Source organism: Symphalangus syndactylus, chromosome 20 (genome assembly GCF_028878055.3).
Source record: "Symphalangus syndactylus isolate Jambi chromosome 20, NHGRI_mSymSyn1-v2.1_pri, whole genome shotgun sequence".
Classification (NCBI taxonomy): Eukaryota; Metazoa; Chordata; class Mammalia; order Primates; family Hylobatidae; genus Symphalangus; species Symphalangus syndactylus.
In genome coordinates, this window is record NC_072442.2 from 43,035,502 (window position 1) to 43,057,615 (window position 22,114).

Genomic DNA, 22,114 nt, shown 5'->3' on the forward strand with positions numbered 1-22,114 from the left:
CCAGCCTGGGTGACAGAGCAAGACCCCATATCTTAAAAGAAGAAAAGTTGGCCGGGCGCGGTGGCTCACGCTTATAATCCCAGCACTTTGGGAGGCCGAGGCAGGCGGATCACAAGGTCAGGAGATCGAGACCACGGTGAAACCCTGTCTCTACTAAAAATACAAAAAATTAGCCGGGTGTGGTGGCGGGCGCCTGTAGTCCCAGCTACTCGGAGAGGCTGAGGCAGGAGAATGGCGTGAACCTGGGAGGCGGAGCTTGCAGTGAGCCGAGATCGCGCCACTGCACTCCAGCCTGGGCGACAGAGCGAGACTCCGCCTCAAAAAAAAAAAAAAAAAAAAAAGAAGAAAAGTTTACTAAGTATATACTGAATACCAGGTACCAAAATAGGCAGTGAGAATATAATAAGTGAGATACGCAGGGTCCCTTCTCTTGGAGCTTTATGTTCTACTGAAAGTTAGATCTCTCCTTTGAACATTGAATCAACTAGATCTTTTCTATTAGAATTTTCCGATGTATTCATTCCACGTCTCCCTTTCTTTCTTGAAGTCACTAGAAACCCAATATACAAACATTTGCCAGATTTTCCACTTCAGAAATCTCGAACTAGTTTCTCACTTTCCTGGACAAATATTTCAGATCTAGTGTCACAGATGTTTTTCGGCCTTGTGTCACTCAGCCCTTTCCCTCGTTCCCATCCCAAGATTTCTCATGTTTTCCAAATTTCATTTCCTTAAAAAGCCTCTTTGTATAGCATTCTTAACTTCCACAAGAGGCTCACTGCCTCATGTGTCTGTCACAGGAGTCATGAGGGTTGCATAAAATAAAATGTCACATGCCTTAGGCTCATTTATATCTCCTTGTCCATGCAATCATTAGCAGAGCTTCAGAGGAAGCCTCAAAATCTATTAGGTTTTTACTTTTTACCAAAAGGCCTTTATCTTAAACACTCACAGGTTTGAAAGTAAAAGCAGAAGTATTTTAAGGGACTCAGAGTGAAGTTGTAAAAGGGACTACTTCTATGGAAACCAACTGCTAATCAACAGGTCACCTAAAGGTTGTAGTAGTAGAATTGTCTCAATGAACACTCATATCAGATTCTTGGTAGAACAGTTTAAGAATCAGAATTCATTTTCACATAAAAAGAAAACTTTTTTTTTTTTTTTTTTTTTTGAGACGGAGTCTCGCTCTGTCGCCCAGGCTGGAGTGCAGTGGCGCAATGTCGGCTCACTGCAAGCTCCTCCTCCTGGGTTCACGCCATTCTCCTGCCTCAGCCTCTCTGAGTAGCTGGGACTACAGGCGCCCGCCACCACGCCCGGCTAATTTTTTTTTTTTGTATTTTTAGTAGAGACGGGGTTTCACCGCGGTCTCGATCTCTTGACCTCGTGATCCACCCGCCTCGGCCTCCCAAAGTGCTGGGATTACAAGCGTGAGCCACCGCGTCCGGCCAAAAGAAAACTTTTAAAAATGGAATTCTGGTTGCAAAAAGGAAAATATAGGCCAGGTGTGGTGGCTTACACTTGTAATCCCAGGACTTTGGGAGGCAGAGGAGGGCAAATCACTTGAGGACAGGCGTTAAGAGACCAGCCTGGCCAACATGGTGAAACCCTGTCTCTACTAAAAATACAAAAAAATTAGCCGGGCGTGGTGGGAGGCCCTGTAATCCCAGCTACTTGGGAGGTTGAGGCAGGACAAATGCCTGAACCTAGGAGGCAGAGATTGTAGTGAGACGAGATTGCGCCACTGCACTCCAGTCTGGATGACAGAGTGAGACTCCGTCACAAAAAAAAAAAAGAAAAAGAAAAAAAGAAAAAAAATTCATGTATAACGGGGAACCTGTGAAGGTGGCCTCATTTGGAAATAGGATATTTGCAGATTTAATTAGGTTAAGATGGGATCATACTGGATTAAGTGGTGCCCTAATCTAATGGCTGGTGCCCCTATAAGAAGAGGAGAATTTGCCTACAGACAGAGACACATAGAGGAGGCTGGGTGCAGTGGCTCACTCCTGTAATCCCAGCACTTTGGGAGGCTGAGGCAGGTGGATCACTTGAGGCCAGGAGTTCGAGACCAGCCTGAGCAGTATGGCGAACCCCTGTCTCTACTGAAAATACAAAAATTAGCTGGGCGTGGTGGTGCACACCTGTAATCCCAGCTACTCAGGAGGCTGAGGCAGGAGAATTGCTTGAACCTGGGAGGTGGAGGTTGCAGTGAGCTGAGATTGCGCCACTGCATTCGTCTGGGCGACAGAGCAAGACTCTATCTCAAAAAAAAAAAAGACATATAGAAGAAAGAATACCATGTGACGATGGAGGCAACAATTGAAATGATGCATCTATAAGCCAAGGAACACCAAGGATTTCTGGCAATCACCAGAAGCCAGGAAGAGGGAAGAAAGGATTCTTTCCCAGAGCCTTTGGAGATATCATGCTCTGCAGACACCTTAATTTCAGACTTCTAGCCTCCACTGTGAGAGAATAAATTTCTGTGTTTTTGTTTTTTTGAGACAGGGTCTCGCTGTGTCACTCAGGCTGAAACGCAGTGGCTCAATCACAGCTCCCTGCAGCAGCATCAACCTCCCTGGCTCAGGCTCAAGCCATCCTCCCACTTCAGCCTCCTGGGTATCTGGGTCTACAGGCACGTGCCACCACGTTTACAGACGTGGGTCTTGCTGTGTTGTCCAGGCTTGTCTCAAACTCCTGGGCTCAAGCCATCCTTCTGCCTTGGCCTCCCAAAGTGCTAGGATAACAGGAGTGAGACACCGCGCATGGCCAATTTCTGTTGGTTTTTGTTTTTTTGAGACAGGGTTTTGCTTTTTCGTCCAAACTGGAGTGAAGTGGTGCAATCTTGGATCACTGTAGCCTCTGCCCCCTGGGTTCAAGTGATTCTCCTGCCTCAGCCTCCCAAGTAGCTGAGACTACAGGCGCCCACCACCATGTCCTGCTAATTTTTGTATTTTTAGTAGAGATAGGGTTTCCCCATGTTGGCCAAGCTAGTCTCGAACTCCTGACCTCAGGTGATAGGCTCGCCTCGGTCTCCCAAAGTGCTAGGATTACAGGCGTGAGCCACTGTGGCTGACCTGATTTCTTGTTGTTTCAAACGCTACCCAGGTTGTGGTTACTTGTATGGCAGCCTTAGGGAAACGAATACTGGAAGCCTGTGGAGAAGACACTGGAGCAGATATGTATTTCAAAACACTGGGCTTAACGTTAAAACTCTCCTCTATGCCCCATCTAGGAATCTAAGTGGGATAAGCTAACATGAGCTAGCTGATTCTTCACTGGTGGAAATTTGGACAATTGACACGCATTCATTCAAACCAAAAATTAAAGATAAAAAAACCACATTTAATCATTTCACTATAGTGACAATTCTCGTAACTTTTTGAGACTCTATCAGTTAGATCCCTACCTCTGTTCTAGCCTTTTTGTGGTAGTAAAGAACTAATCTTTATAACTGTTTTTTTTCCCAGACTCGGTTTTGCTCTTATTGCCCAGGTTGGAGGGCAATGGCGCGATCTTGGCCACTGCAACCTCCGCCTCCTGGGTTCAAGTGGTTCTCCTGCCTTAGCCTCCTGAGTAGCTGGGATTACAGGCATGCACCACCATGCCCATGCCCAGCTAATTTTTTGTATTTTTAGTAGAGACGAGTTTTCATCATGTTGGCCAGGCTGGTCTCAAACTCCCGACCTCAGGTAATCCACCCTCCTCAGCCTTCCAAAGTGCTGGGATTACAGGTGTGAGCCACCACACCTGGCTTTAATTGTTTTTTAGCCATTTTCACAAATACTAGGGAATAGCTCGGTTTAGATACTCAGAACTGTGTCACCGGCCAAGCCTCATATGGAATTGCTCATGTCTTCTAGGGCTGTAGGTGTGGTCAACAGCATTTTAAATTTGATCTTATTGGACATATGCCTCAGTTTTACCATATCATCTGTTAAATGGGGATAATAATAGTAACTGCCTCCTAGTGTCGTTGTGAGGATTACATGAGTTTGTATTTACCAAGCATGTAGAAAAGTGCCTGGCACATAGTATTAATCACTGGACTCCTCTCTCTCTTGCCATTTGGGAAATTTATTTCTCACTGAACCATGAGCTCTCCAAGGAAAAGAAGCATGTCTGTTTCATTTTCTATCCCCAGCACCTAGTACCCCTCTCTGGCACACAGTAGGCCCTCAGCAAGCATCTGCTGCCTAAAAGGCACTATCCAGCAGGCAGTGTGAAATTCCATTTCTCAGTCTTGAAGAAGGAAGTCAGGTGGAAAAACAGATATGAGTCCTACACATAAACGTTTAAGCTTGACAACAGGCAAGACCATCAAGGAAGACAGCACGGAGGGAAAATAAATAGAACACTGAGGAAAGATGGATGGCAGGAGATGGAAGCAAACAGAAAAGGAGTTCTGAAACAATATTCTTTCAAAGAAGCTGTGAAAAGAGTTCAAGGGAATTGAAGAAAGTCCAGAGGAAAAGCTGCTTTAAAAGTGGAGTATGAAAAATTTGTGGTTAGCAAGCAGCTGACTGAGGTTAATTTTTTTTTAAGTCTCAGAGGAAGGAAATGACATTGTGTAATAGTTTTCTCTAACTTGGCAGGCTTTCAAATGTGGGTCCCTATCTGTCTTGCCAGAAGGGTTGAGAGGTAGGGAGCAGGGAGAAGGAGGGTATGGGTCTCTCCAAGACTCTGTGTCTTAAGAAGATTGTATCGAAGTCAAGTTATATCTTCACTCACAATATGAGACAATAAATTCAAATAAAACGTCCATTTTTGCCCCCTTGTTATTTTGTTTAGGCTGGTAAAGCAGGTTTGATGATGTTTTTGTCAGGCTGACAAAATTACCAGCAACAAGTTTTTATCTGGAATATCTCCCTCATTACACTTGAATTTCAACAGGGTTCTACCACCCAGGGAGACAGAATAACCGGTTTTCTGAGTTTTTCCTGATACGATTCTGGTTATCACAAACGACCTGAGATCCCTACTCCTCTTTAAAACGCAAGAAGGCCGGGCGCGGTGGCTCACGCTTGTAATCCCAGCACTTTGGGAGGCCGAGGCGGGCGGATCACGAGGTCAGGAGATCGAGACCACAGTGAAACCCCATCTCTACTAAAAAAAAAAAATACAAAAAATTAGCCGGGCATGGTGGCAGGCGCCTGTAGTCCCAGCTACTCGGAGAGGCTGAGGCAGGAGAATGGCGTGAACCCGGGAGGCGGAGCTTGCAGTGAGCCGAGATTGCGCCACTGCACTCCAGCCTGGGCAGCAGAGCGAGACTCCGCCTCAAAAAAAAAAAATAAATAAAAAATAAATAAATAAATAAAAAATAAAACGGCAAGAAAAGGGAATCAATATCAATATTTGATAATGGCATTTAAAAAATAATAGGCATCACTTTTGCGTTTAAAAATCTTTTCCAATATTTAATTTACAAGTTGAGTACAAGCCATAAAAAATGTTTTTAAAATAAATTTGAGGAATTGAAAACTCCTAAATGGTCAATTGAGCCCACATGAATCTACCAAACAAGACTGAAACGTACTTTCACAACATATGGTCTGATGAGGTTTTTCCTGTTAAATAGAGAAAAATAGACCCGGGGAAGTTGCTGGAAGGCACGAACCATGTACCATTTAAAGAGAGGTTTTCCATACTTATGCGAATGAGACCCCATTAAAGACTCTACTACAGGATCTAAAGCTAGCCGCTTCCCAGCCTGGGGCTCAAATGTTCTCATCTGTCAAATAAGGGAAAAGAGAAAGGGTGGTATGTGTGTGTGTGTGTATTAATTATTTGGGTGGGTGTGTGAATTCTTTGGACATGAAAATAAAGAGAGAAGACATTAATTATTTGGGTGTGTATGTGTGAATTAATTCTTTGGATATGAAAATAAAAAGAGGGCCGGGCGCGGTGGCTCACACCTGTAATCCCAGCACTTTGGGAGGCCGAAGGGGGTGGAGGCCAGGAGTTCGAGTCCAGTCTGGGCAGCATGGCAAAACCCCATCTCTACTAAAAATACAAAAATAGCCGGGTGGCGTGGCGCGCGACTGTAATCTCGGCTACTAGGGAGGCTGAGGCAGGAGAATCGCCTGAACCCGGGAGGCGGAGGCTGCAGTGAGCCGAGAACGCGTCACTGCATTCCCACCTGGGAAACAGACCATCTAAAAAAAAAAAAAAAAAAAAGGGGGGCCGGGCGTGGTGGCTCACGCTTGTAATCCCAACACTTTGGGAGGCCGAGGCGGGTGGATCACGACGAGGTCAGGAGTTCGAGACTCAGCCTGGCCAACATAGTGAAACCCCGTCTCTACTAACAAAAAAATACAAAGATTAGCCGGGCATGGTGGTGCGTGCTTGTATGCCCAGCTACTTGGAAGGCTGAGGCAGGAGAATCGCTTGAACCCGGGAGGTGGAGGGTGCAGTGGGCCGAGATCACGCCACTGCACTCCAGCTTGGGCATCAGAATGAGACTTCATCAAAAAAAAAAGAAAGAAAGAGAAAAGACAACCTACCCCAGTATAAGGGGTAAGGAAAAAGGATTCAGGAACTTAAGGCCTCGAGAACCTGCACCTCCAGCCCCAGCCGCTAACCCTCCCCAGCCTGGAGACACAGAACAGGGGCCAAGATGGCGTCAACACGCTGGATCTCGCCTGCGACCCCCGTGACTCCGCACTGCTGCAGCCCAGGCGAGGCCGCGCCCCATTGGCCAACTGCAATGAGGTCATTGCGGGGGCGGGGGCCGGCGGCGGCGCAGGGGCGGGGCTTTGCGGACGCACGCACGTCGAAGCGCTGCTCCCGGAGCCGCGGAGGCTGCGGGTTTGGCTGCGGCGGTTGCTGTGGCGGAGGTTGGAGGTGAGCGCGGGCTGTAGGTTTAGCGCAACAGGGAGCGGCCCTCGATGGACGTAGGAAATCCTTCTAAGAGCCCCCGTGATTGTCGTAGGAATTAGCAGGGATCTTAAGTCTTCGAGATAAAATGGGGGTTCGCCCCCTCCTTGGGCACCCCTCCTCTGTCCTGAGGAACCGGAGGCTCACTGACCTTTGGAAGCCTCGAATCTCTTCCCTGCTTTAAGGGGTAGGCGGAGGAACCGGAGGTTATTGGATAGGCAGAAGAATTTAGGGGGCTTCTTAAAAGGTTTCTCAGTTTAGGGGTTTTCCTCACCTTTTTTCCCATCTCAAGGTAGATGTGCCTGAGTGCAGAGAATTCCTGCTTATTGAGTAGACAGGAAATGAAGCAGGTGAATACCGTGGGAGGTGGCGAGGACCGGATGACAGGAGTGAGATTCTTCGAGGCAAGGCGCGGGGGCGCTGTAGTTGGACTCATCTTTTGCAGAATTGCTGTTTCTTCATATTTTGTTTTGTGATCGTCCAGAACTACTTTGGCCTAATTAGTTTTCTGTTAGCCTCCATTGCTATAGAGATATTCTTGGGAGACCTGTAATCATTAAAGAGCAGGAGGAGGGAGGCGATTCGTTGGAGGCTTATCATTATCCACAGCTCCTGAACTATGCTGATCAGGCCTAATTTTATGTGTTGAGAGGTTGTAGAATCTCTCTTTATTGAAGGGTGGTGCCGGTAACAGCTGATTTGGTTGATTCAGATGTACAGAATCTTAAAGTCAATCTGCATATTCTCTTGAGAAGTCCTTGCTTATGTCTGAGCGTGTGTTACTGTCTTGAACATCACATGCTCAAAGGTTTGTTCGTTCAGATTTCTCAAAATGTCTCCCAGCCTTCTAGAAGAGTAAATCTTCCTTTGATGTCAGATTCATCTATCAGTACTCAATATAGATGTCCTTACGACACTAAAAATACTGTACATTTTTCTGAGTTTGGATACTGGACATGCTGTGCCTTACATTAGCTGATCGAGAATAAATAATTGCAGTTTCAGGACCACTGATAGCGCCAGTTGTCTCATACCCGGCAATAGTAAGACAGCCCTAAAACGAAACCTTTATTGGCTCATGAGATTTGACAGATGGAAGAATGTAATTAATCTTGAAGGTAGGGGTGAGAAACAGAAAGCTGCAGAGGTGGAAGGCTTATTCTCTGTGGCTTGATAAAACTGCTTTGTCATTATCAATGTGTTCCTGTCATGCTTGATTTGAAATTGAGCTTAACATGCAAGCTGGTTGCTTTTTCCAGATGATGGTTATTTGTTTGAATTCCTAAGGGGGGATATATTGTTTTCTGAGGAATCTGGAAGATTAAACCGTTTAGTGTAGCCATAGCTTTAGGGCAGTGCCAGAACTTTGGGCTTTTAGAAATGCGCATTGTCAGAAGAAGGGAGAAGGATAGTTACAAGGCAGACATCTTTATGAGAGGGTAATCAAGGCCTCTTCTGTTTGTTTCCTGCACTAGCAAAAACAGATTGAGCAGTGTGAAAGTCACTGCCTCAATATTGTGTCCTGGGTATTTAAAGAGTTGTTTGAGGTTCCCAGTTCCTGTCTTTAATCTGGATACATTCTTATCTGTTGAGTTGCCCAAAATAATTGTCATTTGATCCTGATGTTGACTGGAATGGAAGTGACTTTTCATCTGGCACTCTGTGGGACAGAATTCAGGAACTGCCTTTGCAATTTCTCCTTTCCATCTTTCTAGACAGGGTGTCAAAAACAGTTGTTGACCTGTCCTCATGGGGTGTTAGAAATGTAAATACAAGAACCGTAGTGGGGTGTAATTTGCTCTTAGCCCTCGTGGTAATTTCCAAAGTTATGTCATTTTCTCTTTGCTTCAGGTTGGAGAGAAATCCAGGTACTCACTTGACTGGTACCTTCTGCCACCATGGGGGAGCTTTTCCGGAGTGAAGAAATGACACTGGCCCAGCTTTTTCTACAGTCAGAAGCTGCTTATTGTTGTGTCAGTGAATTAGGAGAACTTGGAAAGGTTCAGTTTCGTGACGTAAGTAGTTGTGGGGCTGCGACTTGATGACTGCGGAACTCTATTGCTATCGTGGTCAGATGCCTTATGATGAATGTCTTGTTTTTTTATTTGCAAAAATAACATTATAGCACTGGCTTCCTATTGGCAGAATGCACATTTTGAGTTGTCTTTCTAAAGGTGAGAATGTTTTGTGCCAATCTTTCCATGCTTTTGCTAGCTCCCACTTTCGGAACAGTTCTAAGCATTCTCCAGGTAATTGTTTGGGATGCAGGGAGAGGTTACCAAACTAACCTGATCAAGGCTTTCACTTGCTAAATAGCAAGGTATTTAAAAAAATATATTGCAGTTTTTCCATATAGTAGGACATTTTAAAAAAGTAAAATTTGAGGTATCCAGTCATAGTTATGTAGTATATAAATAAGCATATACTGAATATTCAGTATTTTGGAATATTATACTGGGCACTTGGAGAAGCTATCTAAAGAATATGGACAATCTAGGCTGGGTACAGTGGCTCACACCTATAATTCTAGCACTTTGGGAGGCTGAGGCGGGTGGATCGTGAGGTCAGGAGTTTGAGATCAGTCTGGCCAACATGGTGAAACCCCGACTGTTCTAAAAATACAAAAAAATTAGCATGGTGGCGCAGGCCTGTAATCCCAGCTACTCGGGAGGCTGAGGCAGGAGAGTCACCTGAACCTGGGAGGCGGAGGTTGCAGTAAGCTGAGATTGCGTCATTGCACTCCAGCCTGGGCGACAGAGCGAGACTCCGTCTCAAACAACAACAACAAAAAACTTGTCATCCTTAATTTGCAGTTCTTCATCTGGTCCTATGTTGTCCCCCTGCTTAACATCTGTTGACTCTATTCAACCTTCTTTTCTTTTACTTAGGCTGTACTTCAGTCATACAAAAAAAGAGATAGGGGCCAGGTGCAATGGCTCACACCTGAAATGCCAGTACTTTGAGAGCCAAGGCAGGAGGATCGCTTGAGCCCAGGAGTTGGAGCCCAGTCTGGGCAACATAGGGAGATCCTGTCTCTGCCAAAAAAAAAAAAAAAATTAGCCAGGTGTGGTGGCACATGCCTATGGTCACAGCTACTTGGGAGGCTAAGGTGGGAGGATCGCTGAAGCCCATGAGGTCGAGGCTGTAGTGAGCTGTGATTATGCCACTGCACTCCAGCCTGGGTGACAGAGCATGACACTGTCTCAAAACCAAAAAAAAAAAAAAAAAAAAAAAAAGGTAGGGGGAATATTATAATGACCACCTGTTTCTACTGTCTACTTAAGAGGGAAACATTCCATATATAATTGAAACTCTGTGTCTCTTTCCTCCATGCCAGTCCTTTCTTCCACACCTGAGGTAACCCATACAGTGATTTGTTTTGCTTTTATTTCTCATATATGTGGTTTTTGTTGTTGTTGTTGTTGCTTTTCTTTTTGAGACAGACTCCACTCTGTCGCCCAGGCTGGAGTGCAGTGGTGCGATCTCAGCTCATTGCAACTTCCGCCTCCTGGGTTCAAGCAATTCTCCTGCCTCAGCCTCCTGAGTAGCTGGGACTAAAGGCATGCACCACCATGCCCAGCTAATTTTTGTATTTTTAGTAGAGATGGAGTTTCACCACGTTGGCCAGGCTGGTCTCGAACTTCTGACCTCAGGTGATCCACCTGCCTCAGCCCCCCAAAGTGCTGGGATTACAGGCATGAGCCACCACACCTGGCCAACAGATATTTCAGTTTCTTCTAGTTCTGTTAATTTTTTTTTAATAATAAAATTTATAACATTAAGAAAAAAATAGAGATGGCGGTCTCGCCATGTTACCCAGGTTGGTCTTGAACTCCTGGACTCAAGTGGTCCTCCCGCTTCGGCCTCCCAAAGTGCTAGGATTACCGGTGTGAGCCACTGTGCCTAGCTGAAATGTACACATCTTAAGAGTACAGTTTGCTGAATTGATAACTTTATACACCTCTGTAACCAGCACCCCAATCAGGATATGGAACATATTTATTTTTTTTTTTTTTTTGGAGACAGAATCTTGCTCTGTCGCCCAGGCTGGAGTGTAGTGGTGTGATCTTGGCTCACTGCAACCTCTGCCTCCTGGGTTCAAGCAATCCTGCCTCAGCCTCCTGAGTAGCTGGGACTACAGGCGCACGCTACCGAGCCCGGCTAATTTTTTTTTTTATTTTAGTAGAGATGGGGTTTCACCATGTTGCCCAGGCTGGTCTCGAACTCCTGACCTCAGGTGATCCACTGCCTACCCCCCCAGCCTCCTAAAGTGCTAGGATTACAGATGTGAGCCACCAGGCCCAGCCTGAACAGTCCAGAAAAGTATCTGTGTCTACTGCTAGTCAGTTGCTACCCTTCATAGGTAACTTCTGTTTTGATTGCTGGTCATCATAGAGTTTTCCCTGTTCTTGAATTATATGTAAATGACTCATACATTGCAAACTCTTATGTCTGACTTCTTTCACTCAACCTCTGTTTCTTGCATGTATCTGTAGTTCATTTTTAAAAATTGCTGAACGGTAAGTAGTTCATTGTATGATTACACCATGATGTTTTCATCCTTTCTTTTGTCATTACTCTTTTGGGGCTATTATGATTAAAGCTGAAGTAAACATTATTGTAAAAGTCTTTTTTTAAATTTATAAGTTTTGATTTTTCTTAAGCAAATACAGTTGATCCTTGAAAATGCAGGGGTTATGGCCGGGCGCGGTGGCTCACACCCGTAATCCCAGCACTTTGGGAGGCCGAGGCGGGCGGATCACGAGGTCAGGAGATTGAGACCATCCTGGCTAACACGGTGAAACCCCGTCTCTACTAAAAAAATACAAAAAATTACCCGGGCGCGGTGGCGGGTGCCTGTAGTCGCAGCTACTCGGGAGGCTGAGGCAGGAAAATGGCTTGAACCTGGGAGGCAGAGCTTGCAGTGAGCCGAGATAGCACCACTGCACTCCGGCCTGGGCAAAAGAGTGAGATTCTGTCTCAAAAAAAAAAAAAAGAAAATGCAGGGGTTAGGGGTGCCGATCTCCCCATGCAGTCAAAAATCTGCATACAATTTTGACTCCTCTAAAACTTAACTATTGATAGCCTGCTTTTGACCAGAAGCCCTACCAATTTCATAAACAGTCGATTAATACATATTTTGTATATGTATTGTACACTGTATTCTTACAATAAAGTAAGCTAGAGAAAAGAAAATACTGTTAAGAAAATCATACGGAAGATAAACTGTATTTACTGGAAGTGGATCATCATGAAGGTCTTCATCCTTATTGTCTTTATTTTTTTATTTTTTTTTTATTTTTTGAGACTGAGTCTTGCTCTGTCACCCAGGCTGGAGTGCAGTGGTGCAATCTCGGCTCACTGCAAGCTCCGCCTCCCGGGTTCACGCCATTCTCCTGCCTCAGCCTCCTGAGTAGTTGTGACTACAGGTGCCCGGCAGCATGCCCGGCTAATTTATTTATTTATTTTTTTTTTTGTATTTTTAGTAGAGATGGGGTTTCACTGTGTTAGTCAGGATGGTCTCCATCTCCTGACCTCGTGATCCGCCCGCCTCGGCCTCCCAAAGTGCTGGGATTACAGGCGTGAGCCACCGCGCCCGGCCTCTTATTGTCTTTATGTTGAGGAGGCTGAGGAGGAGGAAGGGAAGGGGTTGGTCTTCCTGTCTCAGGCTGGCCGCGGTGGAGGAAAATCTGTGTGTTAGTGGACCAGCAGAGTTCAAACCCACATTGTTCAAAGGTCAACGGTAACTGAGTAGTGGAATGCTCAGTCATGAGTTGGGCAGGTGTATGTTTAACTTTGTAAGAAACTGCCAACAGTTTTCCACATCTTTTACTTTTTAGTAGCATTTATCACAACAAACTGTAATAATTGGTTTGTGTCCGTCTCTTCTGTAGAGCTGAAGACTGGGACATAGCTTATTATTAATCTTAATTGCTAATAAAAATTTTTGCCTTAGATTCCTCTAATATTAATATATTGAGTTCTTGAAGAGAGAACTGTTGAATATATGGGTATGTATGTGTGTGTTTGTATTTTTTTTTCTTTTTTTTGGGACTGAGTCTAGCTCTGTCACCCAGGCTGGGGTGCAGTAGCATGATCTCAGCTTATTGTAACCTCCGCCTCCCGGGTTCAAGCAATTCTTCTGCCTCAGCCTTCCGAGTAGCTGGGATTACAGGTGCCCACCGCCACACCTGGCTAATTTTTTTGTATTTTCAGTAGAGACGGGGTTTCACTGTGTTGGCCGGGCTGGTCTCGAACTCCTGACCTCATAAGCTGCCTGCCTCGGTCTCCCAAAGTGCTGGGATTACAAGCGTGAGCCACCGCGCCTGGCCAATGTGTTTGTATGTTTCTATGTGTATATGCGTGTAATATATATACACACATACATGATTAAGCTAATTGTGTCGTTCAACTTTTCAAAGCTAGGACATAGCTTATTCTTTGTATTTTCCCTAGTGCCTAGTTCAGTATCTGACACCTATTTGGTGCTTCATAAATGTTGAGTAAATATAGTTCTTTATTTGTGTCACTTTTATGGAATTTATCACATACTATTTTATTGGTTGGGTTCATCTTCTCTATTAGATTGCAAGCTTTTTATTTAATTAAATTAATTTATTGGTTTTTTTTTTGAGACAGAGTCTCGCTCTGTTGCCCAGACTGGAGTGCAATGGCACAATCTTGGCTCACTGCAACCTCTCCCTCCCAGGTTCAATTGATTCTTGTGCCTCAGCCTCCTGAGTAGCTGGGATTACAGGCATGTACCGTCATGCCTGACTAATTTTTTGTATTTTTAGTTGAGGCAGGGTTTCGTCATGTTGCCCAGGCTGGTCTCAAACTCCTGAGCTCAGATAATCCTCCCGCCTCAGCCTCCCAAAGTGCTAGCATTATAGGCGTGAGCTACTGCATCAGGCCTATTTATTTTTTTGAGACAAGAGTCTCACTCTTGTCACCCAGGCTGGAGTGCAGTGGCATGATTTTGGCTCACTGCAACCTCAGCCTCCCGGGTTCAAGTGATTCTCCTGCCTTGGCCTCCCGAGTAGCCGGGATTACAGATGTACGCTACCACGCCCGGCTAATTTTGTATTTTTAGTAGAGATGGAGTTTCGCCATGTTGGCCAGGCTGGTCTAGAACTCCTGACCTCAGGTGATCCGCCCACCTTGGCCTCCCAAAATGCTGGGATTACAAGCATGAGCCACTGTGACTGGCCAGATTGCTAGCTTTTTAGTGAGTAGTTACTTGTTTTGTTTTTATTTGTATATTCCAGAACATCTGTCATATTGCTTTGAAAATTACTTATGGTGCCAGATGTGGTGGCTCATGCCTACAATCCCAGCACTTTGGGAGGCCAAGGCGGGTGGATCACCTGAGGTCAGGAGTTCGAGACCATCCTGGCCAACATGGTGAAACCCTGTCTCTACCAAAAATGCAAGAAAATTAGCTGGGCATGGTGGTGCGCACCTGTAATCCCAGCTACTCAGGAGGCTGAGGCAGGAGAATCGCTTGAACCTGGGAGGCAGAAGTTGCAGTGAGCTGAGATCACGCCACTGCACTCCAGCCTGGCTTCAGAGCAAGACTCTCTCAAAAAAAAAAAAAAAAAAAAAAAATTACCTGTGGTGTATGAATGAATAAACTAAAGCCTGTCACTGAGAAGGTGAAGGCCTTGGGACAGAAAAACAAGAGAAGTTCCTCTTCTGCTTGGAAAGAAAGAGAAGGAAAACCAGAGAGAGCTTCTGTGATGTTCATTGCCCAAATTTTAGGTGGTGGGAAGGAAGCTCACTGAGACTTTTGGCCTAGGAAGAACATTTTGTACCGTTGTGTTTTACCTAATTTGCTTCTATTCCAGTAATGTTGCAGCAACAAGGGAGGAAGTTTTTTTTTTTTTTTCTATTTTTTTAATTTTTTTTCACACAAAACAATAAACATTTTCTAAAAATACATACAAACAAAAAGATGCATATCAAACATATTAGGAAGGTTGCACATGGGAAGACGGGGAATAGAAATGGGGAGTGGGAATTAAAGAAAATAAATGAGAGAGGGACTTTGTATGGATCAATGATAATAACTCAATCCTCTATTTGACAAAGAAGAAGGAGAAGGAAGAGGAAGAAAAAGAAAGTGGGATAAAGGATCAGAAAGGGAGGAAAATAGAAAAAATTAGAGTATGACTCCGGGGTAGACCTGTTTTGTTGTTGCTGGGTTGGTTGGTTGGTTTGTCTGTTGTATTTTTCATATGTTTCGCCATGTTGGCCAGGCTGGTCTCGAACTCCTAGCCTCAAGTGATCAACCCGCCTCGGCCTCCCAGAGTGCTGGGACTACAGGCGTGAGCCACCACGTCCAGCCCCCACATTGCTTCTGGCCTCCGTGGTAGACCTCCCAGACGGGGCGGCCGGGCAGAGGTGCTCCCCACATCCCAGACGGGGCGGCCAGGCAGAGGCGCTCCTCACTTCCTAGACAGGGTGGTGGCCAGGCAGAGGCGCTCCTCACATCCCATACAATGGGCGGCCGGGCAGAGGAGCTCCTCACTTCCCAGACGGGGCGGCCGGGCAGAGGCGCTCCTCACTTCCCAGACGGGGCGGCCAGGCAGAGGCGCTCCTCACTTCTTCCCAGATGGGGCAGCCTGACAGAGGCGCTCCTCACTTCCCAGACGATGGGCGGCCGGGCAGAGGTGCTCCTCACTTCCCAGACGATGGGCGGCCGGGCAGAGGCGCTCCTCACTTCCCAGACGATGGGCGGCCGGGCAGAGGCGCTCCTCACTTCTTCCCAGACGGGGCGGCCGGGCAGAGGCGCTCCTCACTTCCCAGACGATGGGCGGCCGGGCAGAGGCGCTCCTCACTTCTTCCCAGACGGGGCGGCCGGGCAGAGGCGCTCCTCACTTCCTCCCAGACGGGGCGGCCGGGCAGAGGCGCTCCTCACTTCTTCCCAGACGGGGTGGCCGGGCAGAGGTGCTCCTACTTCTTCCCAGACGGGGCGGCCGGGTAGAGGCGCTCCTCACTTCTTCCCAGACGGGGCGGCCGGGCAGAGGCGCTCCTCACTTCTTCCTAGACGGGGCGGCCGGGCAGAGGCGCTCCTCACTTCCCAGACGATGGGTGGCCGGGCAGAGGCGCTCCTCACTTCCCAGACGGGGCGGCCGGGCAGAGGCGCTCCTCACTTCCCAGACGGGGCGGCCGGGCAGAGGCGCTCCTCACTTCTTCCCAGACGGGGCGGCCGGGCAGAGGCGCTCCTCACTTCCAAGACGGGGCGGCCGGGCAGAGGCACTCCTCACTTCCCAGACGATGGGTGGCCGGGCAGAGGCATTCCTCACTTCCCAGACGGGGCGGCCGGGCAGAGAGGGAGGAAGTTTTTATCCTTAGCTGGTGTGACTTGGCCATAAAGCAGTTTTTTTGGATCAGTAGACAATTTTGATTAGTGTTGCATCATGCATTGACACAAAATTAGTTTTTCACTTTGCAGAATGTGTTGCTTGAGAAACAGAAGCAATAGATAGAATATTTCAATGTTTGGTATTGTGTTTTTATTTTTCAGTTAAATCCAGATGTGAATGTTTTCCAACGGAAATTTGTGAATGAAGTTAGAAGATGTGAAGAAATGGATCGAAAGCTTCGTATGTGCACTTTGGTCTTGTGTAATATTCCTTTAATGAATCATTTGTCTTAGATTAGTGACATTAGTCCTCTTAATTGAGGAAGAAAATGCTGTAAGAGAAAAGGGAAAAATCTTACAGTTAACATGCTAAGGTGAATTTCTCGTATACGAGTAGATTTTGTGGTCTTTGGGCTAAGTAGTGCTTAATGGAAACCTCATTTGAAATAACATGCTGCAAACTGAAAACTGGTTATTTTTTGGTGAGATTTTAATAACAAAACTACATTATAGAATTTTGAGAAATAGGACCCAGCACACCATCAGTTTTTGTCAGCAGAGCCACCTTTTAATTTGAGCTATTTAAGAGGGAGGAAACTGGCCGGGCCCAGTGGCTCACACCTGTAATCCCAGCACTTTGGGAGGCCGAGGCGGGTGGATCACGAGGTCAGGAGATGGAGACCATCCTAGCTAACATGGTGAAACCCTGTCTCTACTAAAAATACAAAAAAATAGCTGGGCGTGGTTGTGGGCGCCTGTAATCCCAGCTACTCGGGAGGCTGAGGCAGGAGAATGGCATGGACCCGGGAGGCAGAGCTTGCAGTGAGCCGAGATCGCGCCACTGCACTCCAGCCTGGGCAACGGAGCGAGACTTCGTCTCAAAAAAAAAAGGGGGGGGGAGGAAACTAACATTTATCTAAGTTCTCTTGAGGGCTAGGTTGCTCATATACGTTACTTTATTAATTCCCCACAACATTCCTTCAAGATGGGTATTATCTTATTTAATAATTGAGGAACTAAAGATCAGAGAGGCTTAGTGACTTGCCCTTGATCATAAACAGTTATGATGGAATCAGTATTTGAAGCCAGGTTGCTCTCTCTGGCTCAAAAATCCATGATCTTGCCACTCTACTAAGCTAGCTTATGGTTAGCTGATAAGTGAATTTGGTCCCCACTCTAAAAAACAGTTGTAGTGGGCCGGGCGCGGTGGCTCACGCTTGTAATCCCAGCACTTTGGGAGGCCGAGGCGGGCGGATCACGAGTTCAGGAGATCGAGACCACGGTGAAACCCCATCTCTACTAAAAATACAAAAAAATTAGCCGGGCGTAGTGGCGGGCGCCTGTAGTCCCAGCTCCTCGGAGAGGCTGAGGCAGGAGAATGGCATGAACCCGGGAGGCGGAGCTTGCAGTGAGCCGAGAGCGCGCCACTGCACTCCAGCCTGGGCGACAGAGCGAGACTCCGTCTCAAAAAAAAAAAAAAAAAAAAAAAAAAAAACAGTTGTAGTTGTTACCTGAAACACTTTTCTCTTCTGGTATTTTGGGTCCTTATTACCTGTTCTGCTTTTTCATTTTTATTTTTTATGCTTAAAACTGACCTGATTGTTTTCAAATTTAATGAACCCCTTTAGATCTGGAGTTGTCTCACTAGTGTGTTAAGTGTCAAATATTCTATTGCATTATACTCTTCTTCCATAACTCTGCTTTGCCAATAATATCTATAAGCAGAACTGTCATACTTTGGAGTGGCATTCGCCTAGGGAGGAGAGGTGTGGCCTTGAAGGCCAGTGTTAAGACCTGAAGAAGGAAAGAAGGCAGTTGTGGGATGACCACCCTTTGGAGTAGCTTTAGAGAATGTGAGGAAGGAAAAAGAGGGATGTGGAGAAAAAAGGTGCTTCTTTTATATTAAAAGATATCTTTTATATATATATATATATATATATATATATATATATATATATATATATAAAGTATCTTTTTTGAATAAAACTTTCTGTAGCCAGGTCTTAGATGTTAATTCTTTTCCTTAAATAATGGCAATTTCGAGCATGTGCAGTTAGACATGAATGTTTTGATTCTGTCATTTTAGGATTCGTTGAGAAAGAGATAAGAAAAGCTAACATTCCGATTATGGACACCGGTGAAAACCCAGAGGTTCCCTTCCCCCGGGACATGATTGACTTGGAGGTAAACACTTCTGGGAAAACCAGAAAAGTTTCTTTCTACTTGAATGCAGAAATTACTTTCCTGAGCAGATAGAGAGTAAAGTAATTCTTGCTAACTTTGTCAGCATTATCTACTGATTGTAAGTTTCTTGTAGGTGGGATTGAAGTGAATTTCCCCTCCTCTTTTTTATTGATAGATAATATTTGTACACATTTATAGTATACATGTGATATTTTGGTATATACATAGAATGTGTAATGATCAAGTCAGGGTATTTGGTGTATCCATCACCTTGAGTATTTACCATTTCTATGTGTTGGGAACATTTCAATTCTTCTCTTCTAGCTATTTTGAAGTATATACAGTACATTGCTGTTAACTATAGGCACCCTAGTCTGCTATTGAGCATTAGAACTTATGCCTTCTATCTAACTGTATGTTTGTCCACATTAACCAACCTCTCCTCATCCCCCCACAAACCCACACACCCTTCATAGCCTCTGGTATCTATCATTCCATTCTCTACCTCTATGAGATCAACTTTTTTAGCTCCCACATGTGAGTGAAAACTTGTATTATTTGTCTGTGCCCTGCTTATTTTGCTTAACATAATGACCTCCAGGTCTATCCATGTTGCTGCAAATGACATGATTTTATTCTTTTTTTATGGCCAGACCATATGAATCCCCTCTTTTATGGTGACAAACAGCATTATATGCCACTAAGTAAATGTTTATTGGTTTATTGAAACCTTATTGGAGTAAGTTAATTTATCTACTATTTTATTTTATTTTATTTTATTTTAATTTTGAGACATAGCTGTCACCTAGGCTGGAGTACAGTGACCCCATCTTGGCTGACTGCAATCCCTGCCTCCCAGGCTCGAGCAGTTCTAGTACCTCAGCCTCCAGAGTAGCTGAGACGATAGCTGTGTGCCAACATGCCTGGCTAATGTTTTTGTGTTTTTTGTAGAGATGGGGTTTTCCCATGTTGGCCAGCTTGATCTCGAACTCCTAACCTCAAGCAATCCGCCTGCCTCAGCCTCCCAAAGTACTGGGATTACAGGTGTGAGCTACCACACCTGGCCTATCTACTAGTTGGTTAATCTTGCAGACTAAATGGGCAGCCAGTAGACTTCTCAGTAATTATTTTATCCATCTGAAATCCCCTGAGAAAGTTACCAAGTATACAATAGAATGTGTAAGCAAAGAAAGACTATTTTTTTGACTTCCACAATGACTTAGAAAGGAAAGACTATTTTTTTTTTTTTTCAGACGGAGTCTTGCTCTCTCACCCAGCCTGGAGTGCAGTGTTGCGATCTTGGCTCACCGCAACCTCCGCCTCCCGGGTTCAAGCCATTCTCCTGCCTCAGCCTCCCAAGTAGCTGGGATTACAGGCATGCACCACTGCACTCGGCTAATTTTTTTTTGTATTTTTAGTAGAGACGGGGTTTCACCATGTTTGGCCAGGCTGGTCTTGAACTCCTGACCTCGGATGAGCCACCCACCTCAGACTCCCTAAGTGCTGGGATTACAGGAGTGAGCCACCATGCCCGGCCAGGAAAGATTATTTATTTATTTATTTATGAGACAGAGTTTTGCTCTTGTTGCCCAAGCTGAAGTACAATGGTGTGATCTTGGCTTACTGCAACCTCCACCTCCGGGGTTCAAGTGATTCTCCTGCTTCAGCCTCCCAAGTAGCTGGGACTACAGTCATGCGCCAACACGCCCAGCTAATTTTGTATTTTTAGTAGAGACATGGTTTCATCATTTTGGTCAGGCTGGTCTCGAACTCCTGACCTCAAGTGATCCACCCGCCTCAGCCCAGGAAAGATTATTTTAAGCAAAAAAATTTCCATAAAGAAAATTGCTCTAGTAAAATCACAGTATTTGCTAGGCAAGTCCAAGATCTCTTTTTTTTTCTTTTTGAGACGGAGTCTTGCTCTGTCGCCCAGGCTGGAGTGCAGTGGCACAATCTCAGCTCACTGCAAGCTCCGCCTCCTGGGTTCACGCCATTCTCCTGCCTCAGCCTCTCCGAGTAGCTGGGACTACAGGCGCCCGCCACCATGCCCGGCTAATTTTTTGTATTTTTAGTAGAGACGGGGTTTCACCGTGGTCTCGATCTCCTGACCTCGTGATCCGCCCGCCTCGGCCTCCCAAAGTGCTAGGATTACAAGCGTGAGCCACCGCGCCCGGCCCAAGATCTCTTTGAACTATCGGCTTGGCAACAGTTCTGTGGGATGAATTCATTTAATGTCTTTCAGAGCAAACATATTGAGCTTAGCTTAATATATTTTCTTTTTTCCTCTAGGCCAATTTTGAGAAGATTGAAAATGAACTGAAGGAAATCAACACAAACCAGGAAGCTCTGAAGAGAAACTTCCTGGAACTGACTGAATTAAAATTTATACTTCGCAAAACTCAGCAATTTTTTGATGAGGTCAGACTATTGTTTCTTTTAGTATTTGAGCAGCTGATATTACACTCACACAAGTGGGCCATATTTTTATTCCAGTAATTATTTTAATTTGCTAGTTTGGAAGCAATGCCATTTTTGCACCCTGTTTTAGTTAAAGAAATGTGAGATTATGTTCCATTTTTCATGCAGTACACAACCAGCCATGGTTTTGCATTTTTTCACATTTTCTTCAATTTTTCATCTCAAGATGAGGAAAGGAACCCTGAAGTAGTTGTATAAACATAGTTAGTATAAATTTTTACATTATATTTATACTTATAAGGTAAGTATATGCTTAAGGTCAAAGCTGAAGAAACAAACATTTGGTTATAGACAAAATTATAACAAAGGTTTAATCACCAAACCTTTTGTCATCAAATTTTTATTTCATTCTCTGTTTGCCTATAAACCTTTGAGCACATTTTTCAGTACTTCAGATAGCACACATCACACTAATTTTTCAAGAGTTTTTCATTGTATTTATTGCATGGAAAATATTGGTAGGATGCTTGTTTGAAACTTCTGGATTATCACATAAACCTAGATGCATTACCTTAGAGGGAAAAATGTTAATAAGTTACTAGGTTAAATATGTAGGTGAGGTCAGGCATGGTGGCTCATGCCTGTGGTCCCTGCACTTTGGGAGGCCGAGGCAGGTGGATCACCTGAGGTCAGGAGTTCAAGATCAGCCTGGCCAACATGATGAAACCCGGTCTCTACTAAAAATACAAAAACTAGCTGGGTGAGGTGGTGGGTGCCTGTAATCCCAGCTACTCGAGAGGCTGAGGCAGGAAAATCATTTGAACCTGGGAGGTGGATGTTGCAGTGAGCTGAGATCACTCCACTGCACTCCAGCCTGGGCGACAAAGTGAGACTCTATCTCAAAAAAAAAAAATGTAGGCCGGGCGCGGTGGCTCACGCCTGTAATCCCAGCACTTTGGGAGGCCGAGGTGGGCAGATCACGAGGTCAAGAGATTGAGACCATCCTGGCTAACACGGTGAAACCCCGTCTCTACCAAAAAAATACAAAAAATTAGCTGGGCATGGTGGTGGGCGCCTGTAGTCCCAGCTAATCAGGAGGCTGAGGCAGAAGAATGGCGTGAACCCGGGAGGCGGAGCTTACAGTGAGCCGAGATTGTGCCACTGCACTCCAGCCTGGGCGACAGAGCAAGACTCTGTCTCAAAAAAAAAAAAAAAAATGTAGGTGACTTGGTTGGGCATGGTGGCTCACACCTGTAATCCCAGTACTTT

General features: G+C 45.4%; 1 protein-coding gene across 26 annotated transcripts in view; it reads left to right on the forward strand.

Annotated features, from left to right (window-relative positions):
* The first annotated feature begins 6,714 nt into the window (after positions 1–6,714).
* ATP6V0A1 (ATPase H+ transporting V0 subunit a1) overlaps positions 6,715–22,114 on the forward strand; it is a 68,726-nt gene continuing 53,326 nt past the window's right edge. For 18 of the 26 annotated variants that reach the window (XM_063628996.1, XM_063628997.1, XM_055256662.2 and 15 more), the window contains exons 1-5: positions 6,732–6,843; positions 8,728–8,891; positions 16,406–16,484; positions 18,330–18,427; positions 20,717–20,845. In XM_063628996.1, coding sequence (XP_063485066.1) covers positions 8,775–8,891; positions 16,406–16,484; positions 18,330–18,427; positions 20,717–20,845 — 423 coding nt within the window. In that variant the 5' untranslated portion in view covers positions 6,732–6,843; positions 8,728–8,774. Of the gene's footprint in view, positions 6,844–8,727; positions 8,892–16,405; positions 16,485–18,329; positions 18,428–20,716; positions 20,846–22,114 lie in introns of all 26 variants that reach the window. The other 8 variants (XM_055256667.2, XM_055256668.2, XM_055256683.2 and 5 more) reach the window with 2 other exon arrangements.